At 64.3% G+C, this 21,071-nt stretch overlaps 2 protein-coding genes across 10 annotated transcripts in view; one reads left to right on the top strand and one right to left on the bottom strand.

Moving 5' to 3' along the window:
* The first annotated feature begins 6,992 nt into the window (after positions 1-6,992).
* KLHL25 (kelch like family member 25) lies at positions 6,993-9,033 on the top strand. Its single transcript, XM_004593172.2, has one exon. The coding sequence runs from the start codon at positions 7,032-7,034 to the stop codon at positions 8,943-8,945; it is 1,914 nt and encodes a 637-aa protein (XP_004593229.2). The 5' UTR covers positions 6,993-7,031; the 3' UTR covers positions 8,946-9,033.
* A 9,050-nt stretch (positions 9,034-18,083) lies between these two features.
* Positions 18,084-21,071, bottom strand: part of AKAP13 (A-kinase anchoring protein 13) — a 119,093-nt gene continuing 116,105 nt past the window's right edge. For 6 of the 9 annotated variants that reach the window (XM_058666605.1, XM_058666607.1, XM_058666606.1 and 3 more), the window contains 3 exons: positions 20,395-20,844; positions 18,633-19,026; positions 18,131-18,180 (listed from right to left, as the gene is read on the bottom strand). In XM_058666605.1, coding sequence (XP_058522588.1) covers positions 18,131-18,180; positions 18,633-19,026; positions 20,395-20,844 — 894 coding nt within the window. Of the gene's footprint in view, positions 18,181-18,632; positions 19,027-20,394; positions 20,845-21,071 lie in introns of all 9 variants that reach the window. The other 3 variants (XM_058666604.1, XM_058666612.1, XM_058666611.1) reach the window with 1 other exon arrangement.

The following is a 21,071-nucleotide window of genomic DNA, read 5'->3' as shown; positions in this document are numbered from 1 at the left end:
GGGTGGGTGAGTGAGTGTGGGGTGGGTGAGTGTGGGGTGAGTGTGTGGTGGGTGAGTGCGGGGTGGGTGAGTATGGGGTGAGTGTGGGGTGGGTGAGTGCGGGGTGAGTGTGGGGTGGGTGAGTGCGGGGTGGGTGAGTATGGGGTGAGTGTGGGGTGGGTGAGTGCGGGGTGAGTGAGTATGGGGTGGGTGAGTGTGGGGTTGAGTGAGTGTGGGGTGAGTGTGGGGTGAGTGAGTGTGGGGTGGGTGAATGTGGGGTGAGTGTGGGGTGGGTGAGTGCGGGGTGAGTGTGGGGTGGGTGAGTGCGGGGTGGGTGAGTATGGGGTGGGTGAGTATGGGGTGGGTGAGTGTGGGGTGAGTGAGTGTGGGGTGAGTGTGGGGTGGGTGAGTGTGGGGTGAGTGAGTGTGGGGTGGGTGAATGCGGGGTGAATGCAGGGTGAGTATGGGGTGAGTGAGTGTGGGGTGAGTGAATGTGGGGTGGGTGAGTGTGGGGTGGGTGAGTGCGGGGTGAGTGTGGGGTGGGTGAGTATGGGGTGAGTGAGTATGGGGTGGGTGAGTGTGGGGTGGGTGAGTATGGGGTGAGTGTGGGGTGGGTGAGTGCGGGGTGAGTGAGTGTGGGTTGAGTGTGGGGTGGGTGAGTGCGGGGTGAGTGAGTGTGGGGTGGGTGAATGTGGGGTGAGTGTGGGGTGGGTGAATGTGGGGTGAGTGTGGGGTGGGTGAGTGCGGGGTGGGTGAGTATGGGGTGGGTGAGTGTGGGGTGAGTGAGTGTGGGGTGAGTGAATGCGGGGTGAATGCGGGGTGAGTGTGGGGTGGGTGAGTGTGGGGTGAGTGAGTGTGGGGTGGGTGAGTGTGGGGTGGGTGAGTGCGGGGTGAGTGTGGGGTGGGTGAGTGTGGGGTGGGTGAGTGCGGGGTGAGTGAGTGTGGGGTGGGTGAGTGTGGGGTGAGTGAGTGTGGGGTGAGTGTGGGGTGGGTGAGTGCGGGGTGAGTGAGTGTGGGGTGGGTGAGTGTGGGGTGGGTGAGTGCGGGGTGAGTGAGTGTGGGGTGGGTGAGTGCGGGGTGGGTGAGTGTGGGGTGAGTGAGTGTGGGGTGGGTGAGTGTGGGGTGGGTGAGTGCGGGGTGAGTGTGGGGTGGGTGAGTATGGGGTGAGTGAGTATGGGGTGGGTGAGTGTGGGGTTGAGTGAGTGTGGGGTGAGTGAGTGTGGGGTGGGTGAGTGCGGGGTGGGTGAGTGCGGGGTGAGTGAGTGTGGGGTGGGTGAGTGCGGGGTCCCTGAGTGCGGGGACCAGGGAGCCCTGGGGAGTGGACAGGGTGAGAGCCTGTACTGGGTGGCTGGATGGGAGCCTGGTCCTGCGGGATGGGGAGAGCCTGTACTGGGCGGGATCAGAGCCTGGTCCTGAGGGTGGGGATCCCAGGCCTGGGCCCCTTGGTGGGGTGTCACCGTGGTGCAGCCCTGCACCCTAGGAGCTGGCGGGCAGTGGGGGCAGCACCCCTGGGTCCCAGGGCCAGCCAGTGTCTGCCACCAGCGGTGTGCATGGCCAGCCCAGGGGTCCCCAGCTGCCCCCAGCAAAGGGCGTGAGCAGGTGGGAGTGCCAGCCCTGGGGTGTGCCAGGCCACAGGAAGGGGGCAGCTGGTGCCTGGGCGCCAGGGTCTGCCTGCATCTTGGGTCAGGTTCCTCCCTCAGGGGCTGGTGGGATGGGTGGACGCTGCGTGTGGTCTGCGAGTGGAGCAGCCCTACCTTCCCCCCAGGTGTCACCTGCTGGCCTGGCCCCCCAACAGAGGGCATGAGGGTGTAAGGCCCCCCAACAGGGAAAAACCTTACCAATTGTCTCGAGAGAGTGAGTTTCCCCAATGACCACCGAAGACAAGACTTGATGCAAAAGCAAGAGGCTTTATTCGATCACCAGCGCGCTGGGGCCGAGGCCAGTTCCTCACGCAGGAGGCTAGGCATCGACCCCAATAGCATCCTTTTTAAAGGCTAAACCAAGTCTAAAATCATAAAACCATAAAACCATAACCATGAACAGGGAAGGGGAACCCTAAACATAAACAGGGAGGGGAACCCTAAACATAAACAGGGAGGGGAACCCTAAACATAAACTGGGAGGGGGCCATGCAGTTAGGGGCGGATGCTAGTTGCAGGTGCCCCTTATCTCTCAGGCCCCCAGGTTCTATCATGAAATATTTCACTGCCTTTCACTGTCCTTCCAATCCCAAATGTTCCCTTTCATTGGAACCCCTGCACGGAGCCAAATGGTGGACAGAGAGCCAGAAGACCAAGGGGGTCCTGGGAGGGACCCCTGGATGGGCAGTCAGAGCAGGAGGAGGGCAGGCTGCCTCCTGGCTCCCTCTGCGAGGGTCACTGTGGGTGTCCTTCCTCGGCCTCCTGGCATGGGTGGCACCCTGTGGGTGGGAGTGGGGCGGATTTCCAACAGAGAAGCTTGGCTGCCGGGGCTGGAGAGGGCACCTCCGATCAATCCAGGCTGAAGGGAGTTCACTTCCTAATTAAGTGAAGCTCTGCTGGGAAGTTCCTGCCATGGCCGGCCAGCTGCTTTGGGCAGGCAGTGGGGCTGCTCCTCTTCTAGGAAGTCGTGGCCTGGGCATCCAGCTCCTACTGGGGCTGGAGTGTATGCAGCAGGTGCGTCCTCCTGCACAGCCTAAGTCGGACTAGACGGGGAAGGAGCAGGCAGGGTGGCCGCGACTCCTAGGCATGCAGTTGCCTCCATTTCCCCATTGGAGAGCAGGAAGTGGCTGCTGGGGGTCCACCTCCCTTCTCTGCCAGCTGTGGCTTCAAGAGCCCTGTGCCTGGAGATCCTGGCAGGTGCACAGGACCGAGGCGGTGGGTGCTGCAGAGCAAGGGGCAGGAGGATCCTCTGGGCACATTGGAGCCACCCACAGCTCCTGGGGGCCTGAGATGGGGAGAGGTAGCAGGGTTCCAGGTAGAGGCCCTCTGTGAGTGGAGGCTCTGGTCCTTTGAGCCCCCTGCCTGCCCCTTCCTCCTGGACCCCTGTTACTGGGGGCTGGGGTCCCCCCGTGGCACCCCCATCCATCCCTGGAAGTGGAGGAGGTTGGGATGGGCCACCCTGACCTGATTCCTTCTGATGCTCCCACCCCTCTCCCGGAGCCTAGGTCAGCGACTGCTGGCCCTGCCTCTCCCCCGTGGCCTGCTAAGCCCTGCACGGCCACTGTTCCTGAGTGTTCCTGCAAGTTCTGCTGCCAAGCTCAGCTGGCGAGCGCGTGGCTGTCAGCTGGAAAAGGCCTGTCTGGGGCCTGGAACCTTCCACTGAATCTTGCTGGGCATGGAGGGGGCGGGGTTCAGGGGCTGCCTGTGAGGAGTGGAGGTGGCTCTGGGGGAAGGGTCTGCCATCCTGCCCACCTGCAGGGGTAAAGACAAAATGGACCCCCGGGGTGGGGACAGCAAGAAGTGCCCAAACCCCAGCCCTGCATGGCCACGGGGCACTGCCGGCAGCTTGACCTGCCTGTGGGGGTAATGGGCATGGCGCTAGTCTTGGAGGCAGAATGGAGGGACCCAGAGGTCAGCGAGAAGGGTGGCAGGGGTTGCCCTGGGGAAGAGGGCTGCTGAGCCAGTGCCCCCAGCCCTTGGGGCACAAGCAGATCCCCTGCAACTACCATCCTGACCAAAAGGTGCAAGCAGGGGGCAGGAGACTGCCAGTGCTGGCCACGTGGCCTCCGCGGCCTCTCAGGAGCTGGGCCTGGAGACGACGGTGCCTGGGGCACCTGCAGACCCATTCCTGGTACTGGGATGCTTGCCTCAGCACCAGGCAGGAGCCCTGGGTGCTCAGGAAGTGCCAGTGTCCCGTGCTGCCTGCCCTCCGAGGCCCAGGGGCTAGAGGGAATGTGGACCGGGCACACACACAGGGTCCTGTGCTGCCGCAGCCCCAGGCCATCCTGAGGGTGCCCAGAGTGCCTCTTGTACTGGTGATGATGGAGCATGGCTGGTGAGCATGGCCTGGTGGCAGGGGGAAGCTAGCAAAGCCCCATGGGACCCAGGAAAGCCTGCTGGGACCCAGGCCAGGCAGGAGCCAGGGAGGGCAGGGCCATGGGAGGCAGGGAGGCACGGCAGGGCCCATGTGTTTGCTATGAACAGGAGTTGTAATTCCCGGGGACGCTGGATGTGCGGGAGGGACTTGGTCCTGTGGGTGCGCTCCAGGCATCCACGAGGCAGATGGGACCAGGTGGGCCCCTATTTCTTCCAGAAGCTTCTTTCCTGTGCTTTGTTGATGTAGCTCATGTGGCTGGTGTGCAGGAAGCCCACCTTGGTGGTCCCTTTTTATTTTTAAGATATGTTTGTTTTTAATGTGAAAGAGTGGTAGGCTCAGCAGGCCACGGGGGAGAGGCAGGGCCAGCAGTCGCTGACCTAGGCTCCGGGAGAGGGGTGGGAGCACCAGAAGGAATCAGGTCAGGGTGGCCCGTCCCAACCTCCTCCACTTCCAGGGATGGATGGGGGTGCCACGGGGGGACCCCAGCCCCCAGTAACAGGGGTCCAGGAGGAAGGGGCAGGCAGGGGGCTCAAAGGACCAGAGCCTCCACTCACAGAGGGCCTCTACCTGGAACCCTGCTACCTCTCCCCATCTCAGGCCCCCAGGAGCTGGGATAGAGCTGTCTGCTGGGTCACAGGTGGCCTTGGTGACCAGGGTCAGGCTGTCCTCGCTGCTTTCCCCAGGGTAGGTTGGGACGGGAGCGCCCTCCCACGAGTGCCGTGTCACAGTGGTGGCTCATCCACTGCATCACAGCCAAGCCCTGTCCGGAGGGGAGCCCATGGGGCCGAGTGTGCATTGGTAATGCCCACACCCTGGCTGTTTTCACTCAGGTCCTCCGTGGGCTGGATGGAATCAGGGAGGTCCTAACCTCTGGCGTACCAGGGTCCCCAGCTGCCCCGCTTCTGGGCGGGCTTGCTGCGCAGGCCGCTGTGGTACACATCTCATCCCTGCCCCGTGGAGGCCCGGGCTGAGCTGGGCCTGCTGTGCGCATTGCCGTCTCTGGCCCTTCCAAATTAACAGAAAAGGACAGGAGATGAGTCTGCGGAGACCCGGGTGGCTGTCTCGGCCCTCTGAGCTCTGGCTGGCCTGCGGCTTGAGTGTTGTGTGCTGCATGAACCTGCCACATGGTTGTGCTGTCCGTGGACCTTGTGAGAAGTTCCTCGAGGTGGGCGTCCAGGCCCAGCCCCACTCCGCGGGCGGCCCTTGGCTCAGGGTCCGTGCTGTGACTGGGAGTTTGTTGTCAGTTCTCACTCTGCAAAGGGTCCACTCCCAGAGCTGGGGCCCAGCAGGTCAAGTCGCAAAAGGCATTCCGTGTGGGCGCTGCTTCGGGTCCCAGGTGCCCCATGTCTGATCCAGCTCCCTGCTAATGGCCTGGGAAAGCTGCAGAGGGCCCAAGGGCCTGGGCCCTGCACCCACCCGGGGACCCTGAAGAAGCTCCTGGCTCTGGCCATGCGCTGAGTGAGCCGGTGGATGCAAGGTCTCTGGCTCTCTCTCTCCCCGCCCCACCCCCTTGCTGGTGGTAATCAAGAGGCAAACCCCAGGCCCGTGGAGCCCTCGGCCCTGGGAGGGGGGTCCCAGCCATGTGGGGGACCTGTGGACACCACCGCTGGGACCTGGGCTGCCCTAGGGTCGTCTTCCTGGGTACCACATGGGGATGACAGGCAGGGTCGGCCTGGGGTGGCAGGAGCCTTGGCCGGGCACTGCTGTTTGGTCTGGAGGGCCTGTCTGCGTGAGCAGCAGTGTTGAGGCCGGTCTGCCTGTCTGTAGCTGGTGTGTGTGTGTGTATGTACACACATGGCTGGCATGTGTGTGTGGGGAGGCAGTTTGGCTGCTGCCATGTAAACCTCTGTGCCATGCTCAGGCCTGGCACTTTGGCTGGCAGGGCAGCACAGTGCCCGGCTCCATGACCGGCGCCCCTTCGTTCTCAGCCTGTGGTGTCGCCGGCCTATGGTGCGGGATGGCTTTGAAATTGGCCTGGTGTTTCTGCTGGGCCGGCCTGTTGGGTTTCCGCACAGCTCAGTGCGCCGGCCCAGCTCCCTGGTGTCCAGGCTGCCCTGTTCGCCGGCTCCACCTGCACGGGCAGAGCCGGCAGTCCTGTGGGTGAGGACACAGCCGCCGCCGGGAGCCATGTGGCTCCAGGACCAGCTCGGAGCACGAGAGCCTGCTGGCCGTGCCGAGTGCCCAGGATTGGCCCCGGGGCCTGGGGCAGCAGCTGTGGGCACTGAGCAGCACCCCCGTGCCACCCCCGCCCTTGTGCAGGCGCCTTGGCCATGGGCAGGACGGGCAGGACAGGTTGGCCTAAGAGGTTCACTCGTCCCTCCCCGGGGTCCCGACCAAGCTGCGGGCGCGAAGGCACTGTTTGCTCCTTGTGTGAAAGTTCCCTTAGCTTGCCTTGGTCCCTGGCTCCCCCAGGCTGCTGAGCTGTGTTCCGTCAGCTCCCGTGGGAGAGCGCCCCTGCCCGGGGACGCACTGTGGCCCGGTCAGTGGTTCCTGTGGACTGACGCTGCGCACGGCCCTCTCCCTGCGCTAAGACAGCAGCTCAAGGGAGAAGTCGGTGAGGGTGTGCCAGGCGCGTAGGCTGTGCCCTGAGGTGACCTTGAGGGCCCTGGTCTGGACACCATGTGCTGAGGGAGTTGAGCTGTGCTTCTGACCCACGGGCAGCTGTGTCTGGCGCGAAGAGCCCGCTATGCCCATGTTTGCCGAGGCCAAGCCACAAGGCTGTGTCCTGGGGTCGGGGCCGGCCGCAGCAGACCCACAGTCTGCCCTGCCAGTCTCCTTGCTGCCTGGGGAAGGTGGGCCGGGCAGGAGCCGAAGCCCTGTCCGAGTGTGGGGAGCTTCCCGATGGTCGGGGCCCCTAGCCTTTGCAGAGCTAAGCGACGTAGAGGCCCCAGGGACAAGCTGAGGGGCCCTCCTGCTGCGTGCGCTCGTGGCCCCGTCCCCCACGTGGCCCCTGTCCACCGGGCCAAGGAGGACAGGTGCCACAGCCCGGAGCTCCCCCAGCCTGGGCCAGCACAGCCTGGCACCGGGAGGCCCACATGGGGCCCGTGTCCTGGCTGATGGTGCCCAGAACTGGGCCCTCTTCCACCAGCGTGCTTGCTGAGCGGGGCGGGGTCCCTCACCCCCGTGTCCCTGCGGGCAGCTCACCGTGCATGTCCCTGCCTCCCCCAGGCCGCTGCACCATGTCAGTGAGTGTGCATGAGACCCGCAAGTCGCGGGGCAGCACCGGCGCCTCGAGTGCCACCCTGTTCCACAAGGCCTCACACCCCGACTGCGTGCTCAGCCACCTCAACACGCTGCGCCAGCACCACATGTTCACCGACGTCACGCTCTGGGCCGGCGACCGCGCCTTCCCCTGCCACCGGGCCGTGCTGGCCGCTTCCAGCCGCTACTTCGAGGCCATGTTCAGCCACGGGCTGCGCGAGAGCCGGGACGACACAGTGCACTTCCGGGACAGTCTGCACCCTGAGGTGCTGGAGCTGCTGCTGGACTTCGCCTACTCGTCACGCATCGTCATCAGCGAGGAGAATGCGGAGTCGCTGCTGGAGGCGGGCGACATGCTGCAGTTCCCTGACGTGCGGGATGCCGCCGCCGAGTTCCTGGAGAAGCGGCTGCAGCCCTCCAACTGCCTGGGCATGATGCTGCTGTCGGATGCCCACCAGTGCCGCCGTCTCTACGAGTTCTCCTGGCGCATGTGCCTGCTGCACTTTGAGAGTGTGCGGCGTGGCGAGGACTTCGCCAGCCTCTCCAAGGACGCGCTGCTGGGCCTCATCTCCAGCGACGAGCTGGAGACGGAAGATGAGCGAGCTGTGCTCGACGCGGTGCTACACTGGGTGAAGCACGACCCGGAGCAGCGCCGCGCACACCTGCCCGAGCTGCTGCACGGCGTGCGCCTGGCCCTGCTGCCCTCCGACTGCCTGCGCCAGGCCATGGCCGCCGAGGCCCCGCTGCTGGCCGACGAGCACAGCCAGCGGCTGGTGCACGAGGCCCTGTGCTGCAAGGCCCGCATCCTGCAGAACGACGGTGTGGTCAGCAGCCCCTGCGCCCGGCCACGCAAGGCCGGCCACACGCTGCTCATCCTGGGTGGGCAGACTTTCATGTGTGACAAGATCTACCAGGTGGACCACAAGGCCAAAGAGATCATCCCCAAGGCTGACCTGCCCAGCCCCCGCAAGGAGTTCAGCGCCTCGGCCATCGGCTGCAAGGTGTACGTGACGGGGGGCCGTGGCTCCGAGAACGGGGTCTCCAAGGACGTGTGGGTGTACGACACGGTGCGCGAGGAGTGGTCCAAGGCAGCGCCCATGCTCGTTGCCCGCTTTGGCCATGGCTCGGCCGAGCTGGAGCACTCCCTGTATGTGGTGGGGGGCCACACGTCCCTGGCGGGCGTCTTCCCGGCCTCACCCTCCGTGTCCCTCAAGCAGGTGGAGCGGTATGACCCCGTGGCCAACAAGTGGGTGATGGTGGCCCCGCTGCGGGACGGCGTGAGCAACGCTGCCGTGGTGAGCGCCAGGCTCAAGCTGTTTGTGTTCGGGGGCACAGGCACCCACCGGGCCATGGTGCCCAAGGTGCAGTGCTACGAGCCCTCGGAGAACCGCTGGAGCGTGCAGGCCGAGTGCCCACAGCCCTGGCGCTACACGGCCGCTGCCGTGCTGGGCAGCCAGATCTTCATCATGGGCGGCGACACGGAGTTCACGGCCGCCTGTGCGTACCGCTTCGACTGTGAGGCCAACCAGTGGACGCGCGTGGGCGACATGACCTCCAAGCGCATGTCCTGCCACGCCCTGGCCGCGGGCAACAAGCTCTATGTGGTGGGCGGCTACTTCGGGACGCAGCGCTGTAAGACCCTGGACTGCTATGACCCGACCTCGGACACGTGGAGCTGTGTCACCACCGTGCCCTACTCGCTCATCCCCACGGCCTTCGTGAGCACCTGGAGGCACCTGCCCGCCTGAGCAGCCGCACCCGCCTGCAGGTGAGCCCCACGGCCCGCCCGGCCGCGCTGTGCCCCACAGCGACAGCCCCCACTCCCTGCTGTGTCTGAGGGCAGGGGCCACCCCATGCAGAGTGGCCACCCTGTGCGTGTCTGAGGGCAGTGGCCCTGTTAGCTGGGGCTGAGGGCACGGTGGGCACTCAGCAGGGCCAGCTCTGCTCACCTCCTTCTGGACAGAGGGTTTGCCAGGGCTCAGCTGGGTCAAGCCTTGGGAGGGGTGACACTGCCCAGCGTCACCAGGCTGAGTGACCTTGGCACTGGGCAGATTCCGGGATGTGGGACCCACCTGTGGAGGTCATGTGGGCCCTGGGCTGCTGGCAAGGCCACTGCATCCTGTGCGCAGGTGCGCTGCTGTCCTGGCCGTGCCCACCCACAGGCCGGCTGCCACCTGCTTCCCAGCATTGTCTCCACAGGCAGTGTGCCTGGACCTCAAGCTGGATGCCCGGGTCCCAGGGCCCTTCTAGGCAGGAGGACATGGGCACAGGGGCTGACGACTGACAGTGAGCACCTGCCCAGGCCTGCAGGCCCCGCCCTTCCTGCCTCCCCATCTGCACACAGCCCTGCAGGCCCCGCCCTCCCCGCATCCCTGTCTGCACACAGCCCTGCAGGCCCCGCCCTCCCCGCATCCCTGTCTGCACACAGCCCTGCAGGCCCTGTGCTGTGCAGCAGCCCAGCTCCGTGTTCGCTTGGGAGGCAGGGGTGTGGTCCTCAGTGGGAGAGACCCTGTGATTGTGTCGGTGGGGGCCATGGCTGCTGGATGAGTGTGGGGAGGTGAGAAGAGGCTTCACCGGCGAGCAGGCCTCCCCTTGGCCTGGGACACCTGCATCCTGACCCGTGCGCCTGGCACGCCGAGGGGGTCGAGGCTTGGCCGGGTGGTCGCAGGGTCACGCTCACACAGGACGACGATGGGTCAGTGTGGGCGGCTGGTGGCTTTGTGGACACCACTGGTCAGGAACCCAGCTCCCAGCAGCTAGAACAGCAAAGGCAGCAAGGCTGGAGGTTGGGGTTGCCCTGTAGGACCATACACCAGCAGCTGGGGGCTGGCACGGTGGCTGGCACTGCACCTCAGCCTCCGGACCAAGGCTGGACTTGCCCTGTTGCCGTGTCTCTCCCAGGGCCTGCTTGTGGGTCCTGCTCCCCACCCCCCGGGGTTGCCTGGCCGCCCTGGACCTTGTCGGCAGCCCTTGGAGCTGCCGGGCACTGGGAGCCTCTCAGCCGCTGTCGGTGCCCGCCCCACCTCAGATACCATGGAGCCTCAGGCACGCCGGGCACCTCCACTCGGTAGCTGAGCAGCGAGAATTCAGCTGGGAGTGCGGGCATGTAACTGCGGGCAGCCTTGGCCTTGGCCCCTTTGCCCACAGGACGTGCACGCTGGGGCACGCCAGTCCTCTCCTAGAGCTGCTGGGGTGCAGAGGTGTCCCCAGGCCCAGAGGGCCCCTGTCAGGCTGGGTGCCCCCTCTGCCTCTGCTGCTTGTTGCCTGAGCACAGCCCAGAGGCACTGACCTCTCCTCCCGCAGCTGCCCTGCCAGAGTGGCCGGAAAGCACAGCCCAGGGCCGGCACTGGGTGGCCAGAAGCCAGCTCCGCCTGCCGGGAAAGCCACAGCGTCGGCGGTGGACTCCAGCTTTAGATGAGAAGCGAAGCATCCTGCGTGCCTCTGCCACTCCAGGCTGGCTGCCCCAGGCCAGCAGCCTCGGGCCCAGAGGGGCGCCCAGTGCAGCTCTCTGGCAGCGGGCCGGCCGGGCACCTGTACCCACGTCAACAGCAGTGCTTCAGGGCCTCGTGGGGGAGCTCGTGTGCTCTCTGGCCTCCCCCCCATTCCGTACTGGCCTGGGGTGCCAGGACTCAGCCAGCATGGCCGAGGGACGTGGGCTCAGCACCCAGAGGGAGTCACTGTGCTGCCCATGCCTTAGCTGCCCGTAGTGAGCATGCCCTCATCCTGCCAGCCTGTGCGGGCCTGATTCTCTCCCCAGCCTCTGCAGCCGTGGGCAGGTTCCTGGTGCTTGAGCAGGGATTGTGCCTGCTGCCCCTGGGAGCCCACAGCATGGGGCCTGCACGGTGCTGCTCTGTGCCCTGACTTAATAAAGAGTGGAGACCCATCTGCCTCGGCACACGGGCAGGGGCTGCGTTAGTTTCTGGCCTCCAGCCCTGCAGGCCCCATGCTCACAGCAGCTGAGCTGGGCCCCGGAGGCAGTGCCCCCTGGCGTGTGTCACCACTGCCACCTTCCCTACCCTGGCTCGGGGGTGGGTGCCAAGGAGACCTGCCATCCATTGTCATGAGCTGTGGGCCCAGCTCATGTTCATGGTGGCACTCGTGGCCAGAGGCCACTGACAACCCCACGGTTGCAGCAGGGCCACACACACTTTGTGGACTGGCCGGGGACCTCTGCCACGTGGATGGACCGGCCCAGGCCCTGGGAGGTAGCCAGGCCACAGATGCTCAGTGCATTAGCCACATGCAAGTCATACATGTGGGGAGCTGTGACCACGCCCGGAGGGAAGGCAGGGGTGGACGCCCAGTGGGAGGCCGCGGCATCACGTGTGGGGTGAGCCGGCCAGGGCCTGAGCACGGCACCTAGCCCTGCAGCCGTGTCCCATGGACTGGGAGGGCCAAGGACAACCCGAGGAGGCCGCTGTGCAGAGGAGAGCTGTCACTTGCACCTGTCGCGCCCCCAGCCCCACAGCTTTTCTGATTTGGGGTACAAGTCACATCTGGGCTGCAGCTTCAGGAGCATGGCAGGGTACAGACTGCCGAAGTGGGAGCTCCCTGGAGCCCATGGCCAGTGCCCACAGCCTGCAGGGGCGGGGCGCCTTAGGGACATTGCCTTTCTGGAAGGCGCCTCAACTGCTCATGGGTCCCCAGCGGGCGTGGGTGCCCCATGGTACTGAACTCCTTACCCAGGGCCCTGCCAGGAGCTGTCCCCCAGCTGTGCTGGGCTCTGCCAGAGAGCCTCGCTGGCCCTGGAGGGGCCACTGCCTGTCAGAGGCGGCTGCTTTCCTAGAGGGGCACCCCATTGCTCCTCCCACTGGTGAGCAAACTCGTGACCGTGCCTTAGTATATTCCTGGATGAGCCTGTGGAGGGCGCTCCCCGACAGGCAGCTGGGCTGAGCCCCAGGCGTGCCAGTGGGCTGCTGTGAGGCAGGGGTAGGGGCCTGGGGACAGGTTCAGCTGAGGGTCTCCTGTTGCCAGCCACAGAGGCGTGTTGTAGACCTGCCCTGGCCAGCTGGCAGAGCCCCACCAGACAGGAGCCTGCTGTGGCCTGGGCCAGCCACCTGTCCTGCGTCCTGACAAGGCCACCTCGTCCTAGGCCCACAGCATGTCCCAGAGGGAGGCAGCAGGGCCGCATCTCGGTGCCTGCTTCACGCCAGACCCGGACCTGGAGCCTGGCTTGGCTGTGGGCATTTGCAGCCTGAACTGGCGAATGGACGCTTGCTCTCTCTAGGTCTCTGCCTTTCCGATAAACAATGCAATCAAGCCAGGTGAGCAGTGGCAGTGGCAAGCCTGGCTTTCTGCAGTTTAATGCTTACAGGCGGCACCAGGGGGAGTCGGCACAATCGCTGCACTGGCTAGTCCACGCACCAGCATCCCCCTGGGGCGCCGGTTCAAGTCCCAGCCACCTCACATCCACCGCCTAGGAGAGCCTCTGGAGATGACCCCCCAGGTGGGGGCCCAGTCCTGGCTCCGGTTACTGTGACCACTTTGGGAATGAATCAGCACCTGGAATATCTTTCTCTAACTTTGTTTCAAATAAATGAATCTTTAAAAAAAAAAAAGTTACTGCCTGCATCCCCTATGTGCAGAACACTAAGAAGTTTCTGTGGCTGACTGCCCCCTTGTGCGCCCAGTACCTCATTTCTGCTTTCCCTGAGAGGACGGGCCGCTGCGGGCACAGCTCTGCACACACAACCTCACCACCTGGCGTCATGCCTTCATGCTCTTCATCTCGGCTTCCCTGCGGCTTCACGTACACCTCCCATTCGGGCCTGGAGCTGAGCACAGTCCCCGGGCTGGTGGCTGGGGTTCCTGTGGGGACCCCCGTGTGTGCCAGCCCCAGAGGACTGGAGGCAGATTTGCCGATGAATCCAGGACGATCCATCACGGCCCTCTGAGGCTGGGGGTGGAGCATGTCGCCTCAGGACACACATGTGCCACGCTGCCCTCAGTGGGGCAGGGCGAGAGCGGCTGCGGCTCACTGTCCTGCCTGGGCGGTGTGGCCTGGCGGGGGAAGGCAGAGCTGCTGGCCCTGGGCCTTCCTAGAGGCGGAGACCTGGAGGCAGGGAGGTCCCCAGCATCCAGGTAGGATGGCCAGTGTGGGCCAGGCGGGGCCAGCAGCATGTGGATGCACTCCCGTGCCAGGCACTGCCCAGCCACACCCAGATGGCGGTCAGATCTCCAATCCACAGCTCAGCTGCCATGCTGCATGCCAGGTGCCAGCCCTGCATGAGTACCCGTGTCGCCTCTGTCCATCGGGGTGGCAGCCAGTGGTCGCGCCCTGCACGGGGGCCATGGCCCTGACCTTGCCGACCTCCCCCTCTGCCCAGGGTCAGCTCTCCCCTGCCCCAGCTGGGCAGGGCAGGGCCCTTGATTCATTGCTTCAGCTGAGCAGCACTCCCCTCTGGGGCCCAGAGGACCAGGGGACAATCCACGGTTGTCTAGGCAACTGGCCGGCAGGCTCTGCAGCTGGCAGTGGGGGAGGCAGGGAGGGACTGCTGGGCCTCAGGGGCAGCAGTGGCCAGGCCCCAGGGCTGAGCCCTGCCAGCGATGTGCCAGGAGCTGTGCCCACTCATGCCCCCCTCGGCCATCTCTGAAGCCTGTCCAGCTGGGGCCTAGGGACCGTCCATTGTCACGCAAATGGCCTTCATGAGGGTGTCACCTGGGCATGTGTTCCCCCAGGGTAGCCCGTCCCTGGCTCAGTGCCAGCCACTGGTAGCCCAGCAGGAGGCCATGGGAACTTCAGTCTGCTGCTGGCATCCTGGTGGGCAGGAAGGGACCACCGGAGCCATGGCAACAGGTAAGGTGGACCCAGTGCCTGGGTGTGGGAAGCCTGTTGCCATGGCTACGGGAGCCTCCTGGGAAGCCCGCGGGCACGTGGGAAAGGGAAGACACTGGCAGGAGTTGGCTTTGTGCCAGCATGAGGGACTGTGATGCCCATGGGCTGGGCACTTCCCCAAGTGGCAGTGTTCTCCAGGAGACTCAAGGATGGAGGGGAGTGCAAGGGGCTGGCTGTGACCAGGCAAAGCCCCCCAACATCTTCGGGGGAAGAGCTGGTCCTTCCCTCCAGTCGAGGGGACTCCTGTGGGAGTCCTGCTGGCAGCCGGCCAGGCATGGCCTCGAGTGGTGTGTCCAGAACACGTGCTCTAAGCAAGTACCCGGGTGAGCTACAGGCGGGGCTTGTGGCACGGAAACACACTTGCCATCCTGGGCTCCAGGCTGCATGCCCGGGCCCGGGCGGGTGACGAGACTTCTGAGAGCTCACACCAGCATGCCTTCTGAGGGAACCCGCGAGGTGTGAGCGGGGACCCGGCCACCTGAGTCGGCTGCCGGTCACGTTCCGGAGGACCAGTGCTGCCAGTGCGCGTCTGCCAAGAGGCCCTGACCCAGCCCCTTGCCCCAGTGCCCGCTCACACGGGGGTTCTGTGTCTTCAGGGGACCCTTGTTCCCCTCCCAGCAGTAAGGGCTTGTGCTGGCACGGCACTCCCGGGACTGCCGGACAGAGCATGCTCAGTCAGATGGGGAGCGGGGTCTGTCATTCTTGGTTTTCACTCCATTTGTCCCCAGGTCTTTGTGACCCCCTGGTGTCTGTCGGGACCGGAGGCTCTTGCTCACGACAGACTGGGGTCCTTGGGTCACGCAGCAGCAGCGGCTTCCTGCCACAGGCTCCCCATGCTGGGCAGAGAGCAGGCTGCACTGTGGGGTCCTGGTCCTCCCCCTGCAGTCAGTAGGCAACAGTCAGTACCTCAAAGGAAGTTTATTGTTTGGGAAGGGCTGGGGGGATTTTCCAAGTCTGAAGTCAGTAACTAGGAAGGGAGATAAATACAATACAAAGCCAGTGTGTTGTGGCAAGATTCCAGAACACACACTGAAGGGAGAAGGTGCAGTTTACAACCGCTTCACTCTGTACATAATTACAGATCCATATACAGCACGCAGTGCCCACGGCCTTCTACTCAAGGGTTCGAGCGCAGAAATGCTGGCGGGGCATTTGCAGCTGAACAGAGAAAGGGCTGGGCGGCCGGCTGTCCCCCACGTAGCACGCAAGCGGGGGACACACAGGAGACCGTCAGCTGGCCCTGAGCCACAGGTAAAGGGAGGGGGCAGGCCCTTCAGCGCCTGGAGGTCCCTAGGGGAGGGCAGGCCACCCGGCGCCTGTGCACAGTGGCATGTAGGGGGCAGTGTTCCCTTCAGCCTGTGAGCCTGCGGACTACTGGGGAAGTCAGAGCAGCTGAAGAAGCAGGTGTCTGCCTCTTCCCATCGGCCCCTGCCCCGGCAGCGTGACAGCACTCCACCCTGAAACCTGGCCAGCAGGTGGCCGACCCAAGCTGGGGGACTTAGCAAAGTCACGTGGCAGCGAAGGTAAGAACCAATGCAAGCAACCCTCCGACCTCAGTCTCGGGGTGGGCAGGAACGCCCCAGGCACGGGGTCGGACACCATGCCGGACAGAGTTCACTCACAAGCCGGGCTGTCCTGCAGCACGAGTGGCCACAGGTCCCTGGAGTACATCTCTGCTCCGGGGCAAATCCAGCATCCTTGGCAAGAACAAACTGGCTGAGGAGCAAGAGCTTCAGAGACAAAGAACAGGAAGTAACTGCAAGTAGAGCCCCAAGGGTTAGGGTGCCACCCTCTAACGGGGCAGGCAGTCTGGCCACGTGCAAAGGACCTGGCACAGCCCCAGGGTCACAGGGAGACCCGGTGGGGAGCAGACAGCACGGTGGCTGGCGCTGTCGCCCTGAGACATGATGGGGACAAAGGACCTGGCACAGCCCCAGGGTCACAGGGAGACCCGGTGGGGAGCAGACAGCACGGTGGCTGGCGCTGTCGCCCTGAGACATGGATGGGGACAAAGGCAGACTTCATACCTTTCCCGAAGACAGCTCGCGGGGTCGGGGTGGCATCGGCAGAAGCTCCTTCACGTTCCAGAGGAGCCAGGCACGTGGGGGACTGTCTCCGGACGGAAGCTGGCCACCACAGGCAGCTACCCACAGCCCATCCTCCACAGAGCCACCCACAGCCAGGCACTTGGTTCAGGGGGAGACCTTCTGGGGGACACAATGTTCATCACCAGGACAGTGACAGGTCGGGCGCCTGATCCAGGGCACACCCAAGCTCTCAGGCCACGGCCAAAGCCCAGCAGCAGCAGCAGCAACCAATGTCCTGTGGCCAGCTGCGAGGCAGGGGCGGGGAACACAGACATCCCCACCCTAGGCAGCTGAGTGGGCACTGGGCTCCACGGGACATGCTCCAAGACACCTGAGACTCCGGTCCCAGGCCTGTCAAGCTCTTCACACTGGTGGGGTGGGCAGAGGTGATGTCTAGACCTCAAACCACGGCCACCAAAACCCCAAGAGCAGGCCTGACACTGCAGCTGGATGACGGGAAGCTGGAAGCCGAATCCGGGCTATGGACAGTGTCCACTCCGGTCCGCGGGGCCCCTGGTCACAGGCCAGGACACCAGCACGCCTTGGCTGGGGTTTGGGGTGAAGCCACCGGACAGCTACCCAGTCATGATCTCAGAGGGGAGCTCACGGCTCCAACAGGAAAACCAGAGGGCGTCAGACTTACAAACAAGCTGAGACCGCACAGGGCTTCTCAGACAAGGACAACACTGCGGCAAGGCCCAGGCTGCTGCGGGCAGGCCCCCACAGGATCCCGGGAAGACGCGTGTGTGAGTGGCCCAGGTGGCTGCCTCCTGCCCCGCACGGCCAGCGCAGCGCTCCCTCACACACGCACATACGCACACACAATAAATAAAACAAGGCTAGGCTACACATTCAACACCTCGTCTCTTTCAATAAACTGAGAGATAAATACCCCTGCTGCAAGGCCAGCTTGCACCTCGCCAACGAGTACCATGGCACAGACGTTGGCATTTCCTCAGAGTATATTCAGGCCCCATGCTACTGAGGGCTACAGCGCAGGGGTCAAAGGCCACGTGGGAAGCACAAAATTTCCCAGGGACTCCCTTCCTGGGACCCTGGGGAAGCAGCAGTGGCAAAGCTGTCCCCTACACGCCCATGGGGACAGCCCAGCAGACAGACCTCAACAGCGCAGACACGAGTGGAGAGAAAAGCAAGCAGGCAGTACCTGGGCAGCCCTGCGCATCGACAGATGTTCGACTCCAACAATGTTTCAGGAAACCAAATTTGGCCATGGCCTCCTGACGCAGATGGAGAAGTTCCTGGGCCAGTTCCCTCCGCACGTGGTCTGCCAGGCGGACCCCCCAGCAGCCACCCCAGAGCCGCAGGACACTACCAGGAGGCCGCTCAGTGGCAACCAGGACGTCACACTGCACGGAGAGCTGGTGAGGCAGCTTTTGGATTTTATCTGTGCCCAGAACAGGAGGGCAGACTCCTTGGAAAGCCAGCATATTCCTCTGGATTTGGTGATAAAACAAGATCTTATTTCCCTAAGTGCCCAACACAGTGCTCTGGCAGGCGGCTCCGGTGCCCTGCCTGCTCTCACCAGAGGGCAGCCGGAGAGGAAGCAGCCTGAGGGATCTACGTCAGAGCTGAGAGCCCTGAGCCCGCCTCCCAGCTCACGCTGCAGCACCCATGTGTGTCCCTGCGACCGAGTGCCCTGAGCCCGCCTCCCAGCTCACGCTGTGGCACCCACACCGCGGTACCCATGCGTGTCCCTGCGAGTGGACACAGATACAACCCCACCTCTGCTTGTTCCCCCAGAGGAAAGGCACTGAGCTTCAGGCTCACCGGCCACTCACTCAGCCTTCAGGGTCCCTGACGTGCCAGGATTCTCACCCTGGAGTTGGCTGCTGCGAGCCCTGCCTGGGAGGCCCGGGTGTTCACAGGGGACAGCCAAAGCCAAGTCCGGACCCTGAGTGCGGCCTGGGAGGACAAGCGTCTGGTGCTCGCAGAACCTGGGCAGGCGGGCGGGACAGCGTGGGCGGCAGCTGCCCCAGCGTGGGCCAGAGGCTCAGCAGAAGATCTCCTCCCCCTCGGCTGATGCTTCGGGCACTGGGCCTTCTGCAAGATGGAAGGCAGGGAAGAGGAGGGTCAGAGGGAGCTTCTCTCGCCTCCTCCCAGCCCTACAGGGAAGGGGCTCGTGGCAGCTGCACTTCCCGCACATGGCGTCTCCTGGAGCACTCAGTGAGAGGCTGTCCTGACCTCCCTCATCCTGACTCTCCTTTGCACTTGGACGTAAGAACCAGAGCTGCAAACAGAGCCATCTCTTTAGCATGCCACCTAATGTGGGGGCCCAGAGGGCTTGCTGGAGGATGGCATGGAGGCCCCTCCTGGGTGCATCACAGTCCCAGCTGTCCAGCACTCCTGCGAGGCCCAGTGCCTACAGGGGAAGGGGCCTGGTCGCTAGGGCTCGCTTCCCGCGTGGGGAGGGGCCCGTGGGGCTGTCCCAACCTTCACAATTCCATGGCCCAGACATTATTTCTTCCTGAGTGCAGACAGGGAGGGCGTCTCACCTGGCTGGACGCGGCCACCTCTGCTCTTCTTCTTTTTCTCCTTCTTCTCCTTGGGCTTAGCTAAGCCAAACAGGCGGGAGGAGGCCGAGGAGGAGGCCGAGGAGGAGGCTGAGGAGGAGGCTGTGGAGGAGGCCGAGGAGGAGGAGGAGGAGGGGCGGCCAGGGGGCAGGCCTGGCCCCTCTGGGCCCCTGTGAGTCTGGCTGGCTGAAGTCAGCATGTGAAAAGGCCCCTTGTCTTTCTGGGTCCGAGACATGCTGTTCCTTTTTGGGGACACGGGCAGCTCCGAGTCCAAGGAGCCAGACTTGACGAGAGACGGTGCAGGTGGCAGAGGCGGCTCCTCAGCGCTGGGAAGGAAGGACGGGATTCGCATCAGCTTGCCATGCGGCCGGGAGACCTGCGCACAGCAAAGAGAGTCAGCATGCTGCTGTTGGCTCCCAGCCCCACTGTAGTCAACCCGCTGTGCTGGCTGGGGGCTCCCCCGTGCTCCACGGCCACTGCACCCCGCCCCCTGCTCAGAGCAGGACAGGAACACCTGAGCAATGGCAGGAGGCCACCTGCACCTGTGTCACCTGCACCGAGTTCAGCATTCCGGGGCACACAGCCCTGTGCCAACACACGAAGAGCCCCACCCTCAAGGCTGAGCCATGGAGGGCCTTGCTTTAGGCCAGGAGCTCAGATGCCTGCTAGGGCCAAGCTCCCAGTGAGGGGTCAGCCCAGGCAAAGGCAATCCCCAACGTGTGCCCTGTGGTAGCAGGCCAGCTGTCCTGGGGGGAGGATAGCCCCAGCTCCCAGGGCCAAGGCCACATAACCACCTGTGCAGGGCATGAAGGCCAACCACTCTGGAAGATGCCCGTTTGTCTTTTACCATTCAAGGCTACCATGGCAACCAGGTGGGTGTTTGGAGACAGGCAGACCTGTGTCTACCCAAGCTTTTCACCTGTCATAAATACCCACGAGCCAGAATCACCATGGGTCAGCACCAATTTCAACACAGAATCAGGGTGCTGAGCACCTGAGCGCTCCCATGAGCAGCCAGCACAGCGAACAGAGGTGGGCCTCCAGAGGCCTCCCAGGAGCACCACGTGGCAGCATGTGGGCGGCCGGCCAGCAGCTGCCACCCACCTGCTCTGTCAGAGCCTGATGGCTGAGGTCTCGGCCACCTGAGGCCACTTCCTGACCATGGCATCCCCGGCTCGGGGTTCCTGCATCCTTGTGTTCCCCAACAGGCCACCAGTCTTCAGGCCTTCAAGTGGGAGATAAGCCTGTTTTCTAAGATTTACTTATTTTATTTACTTGAAAGGCAAAGAGGAAAAGCAGCGACTGATTCCACATGCAATTGTTTATTCCCCAAATACGAGCAACAGCCAGGGCTGGGCCGGGCCAAAGCCAGAAGCCTGGGCCGCCATCTGGACCTCCCGTGGGTGCACAGAGGGTAGGTTGAAGGGCAGAGCAGATGAGACTCAGATGGGCACTCTAACCTAGTGTTGGCACTGCCAGCCAGGGCTAATCCTCTGGGCACAACAGTGGACCCAGCACAGCACAGAAGAGAGGGCCGCTCGTGAGCTGAGGACGGCAGGGAGTCAGCCCAGCCCTTCCGTCCCTGGGCACACGGTCCAACACTGCTGCCACCACAATCTCTTGGCCCTTCCGGCCACCTTCCAGCCCCTGCGTGTGCCTAAAGGAGATTCCGTGAGACAGGCCCTCTCTCACTGCAAGGCCCCTACCAGTGCTGCCCTCTGGGCCTGGCTTTGCAGTCTGTTACCTGGCAGGGGTCACGCTCCAGAGGCCCCTGGCCCAGCCGCTCTGTGTCCTGCCGCAGCCGCTCCTGCTCCCTCTCCAGCTGCCTCTGGGCCGCACGCAGCCGCTCCAGGTCACCCTGGTAGGCGCCCTTCTTCTGCCGCAGCTCCTCCTGCTCCCTCTCCAGCTCGCGCTGCCCCTGCTGCACCTGCTCCTCCCGCTCGGCCAGCCGCGCCTCCCGCTCCTGCAGCTCCCGCTCGCGGGCTTCCCACTCGCGCTCCCGCCTGCGCCGTTCCTCCACGTGCTGGGCCTGCTGCTTCTGTAGGTCAGCCAAGCCCTGACGTTGCTTCTCCAGGCTGCGCTGCTTCTCCTGCTCGATGAGCGAGCTCGGTCGGGCCAGGCCCCGAGACACCAGCCTCTCACTCAGCACCAGCTTCTGGTCCTCGATGTAGCTGTCCTGCTGGAGCACCACGCCCTGAGGCAGGCAGAGAGGAGAGCCGGCTGAGGACCGCAGCGGCCACTGAGCAGCTGGCGGCAAGGCTGTGCAAGTGGGGTAGGTCCAGCTTTGGAAAAGGAAGTAAGCTGAAGTGGACAGCCCCAGAAGTGCCACGCAGCAGTGCTGTCTGCGGCTACCCCGAGCAGGCACCAGGCGATCACTGCACACCCCCCGATGCGCCTGGGAGACCCTGGTGGAAAACAAGC

This window comes from Ochotona princeps, chromosome 6 (assembly GCF_030435755.1).
Source record: "Ochotona princeps isolate mOchPri1 chromosome 6, mOchPri1.hap1, whole genome shotgun sequence".
NCBI lineage: Eukaryota > Metazoa > Chordata > Mammalia > Lagomorpha > Ochotonidae > Ochotona > Ochotona princeps.
The sequence above is the reverse complement of the archived record's forward strand: the minus strand, read 5'-3'. Positions and strand labels throughout refer to the sequence as shown.

Coding starts and splice junctions, on each gene's coding strand:
- KLHL25 (XM_004593172.2), top strand. CDS start 7,032: ATGGGGCCCGTGTCCTGGCTGATGGTGCCCAGAACTGGGCCCTCTTCC.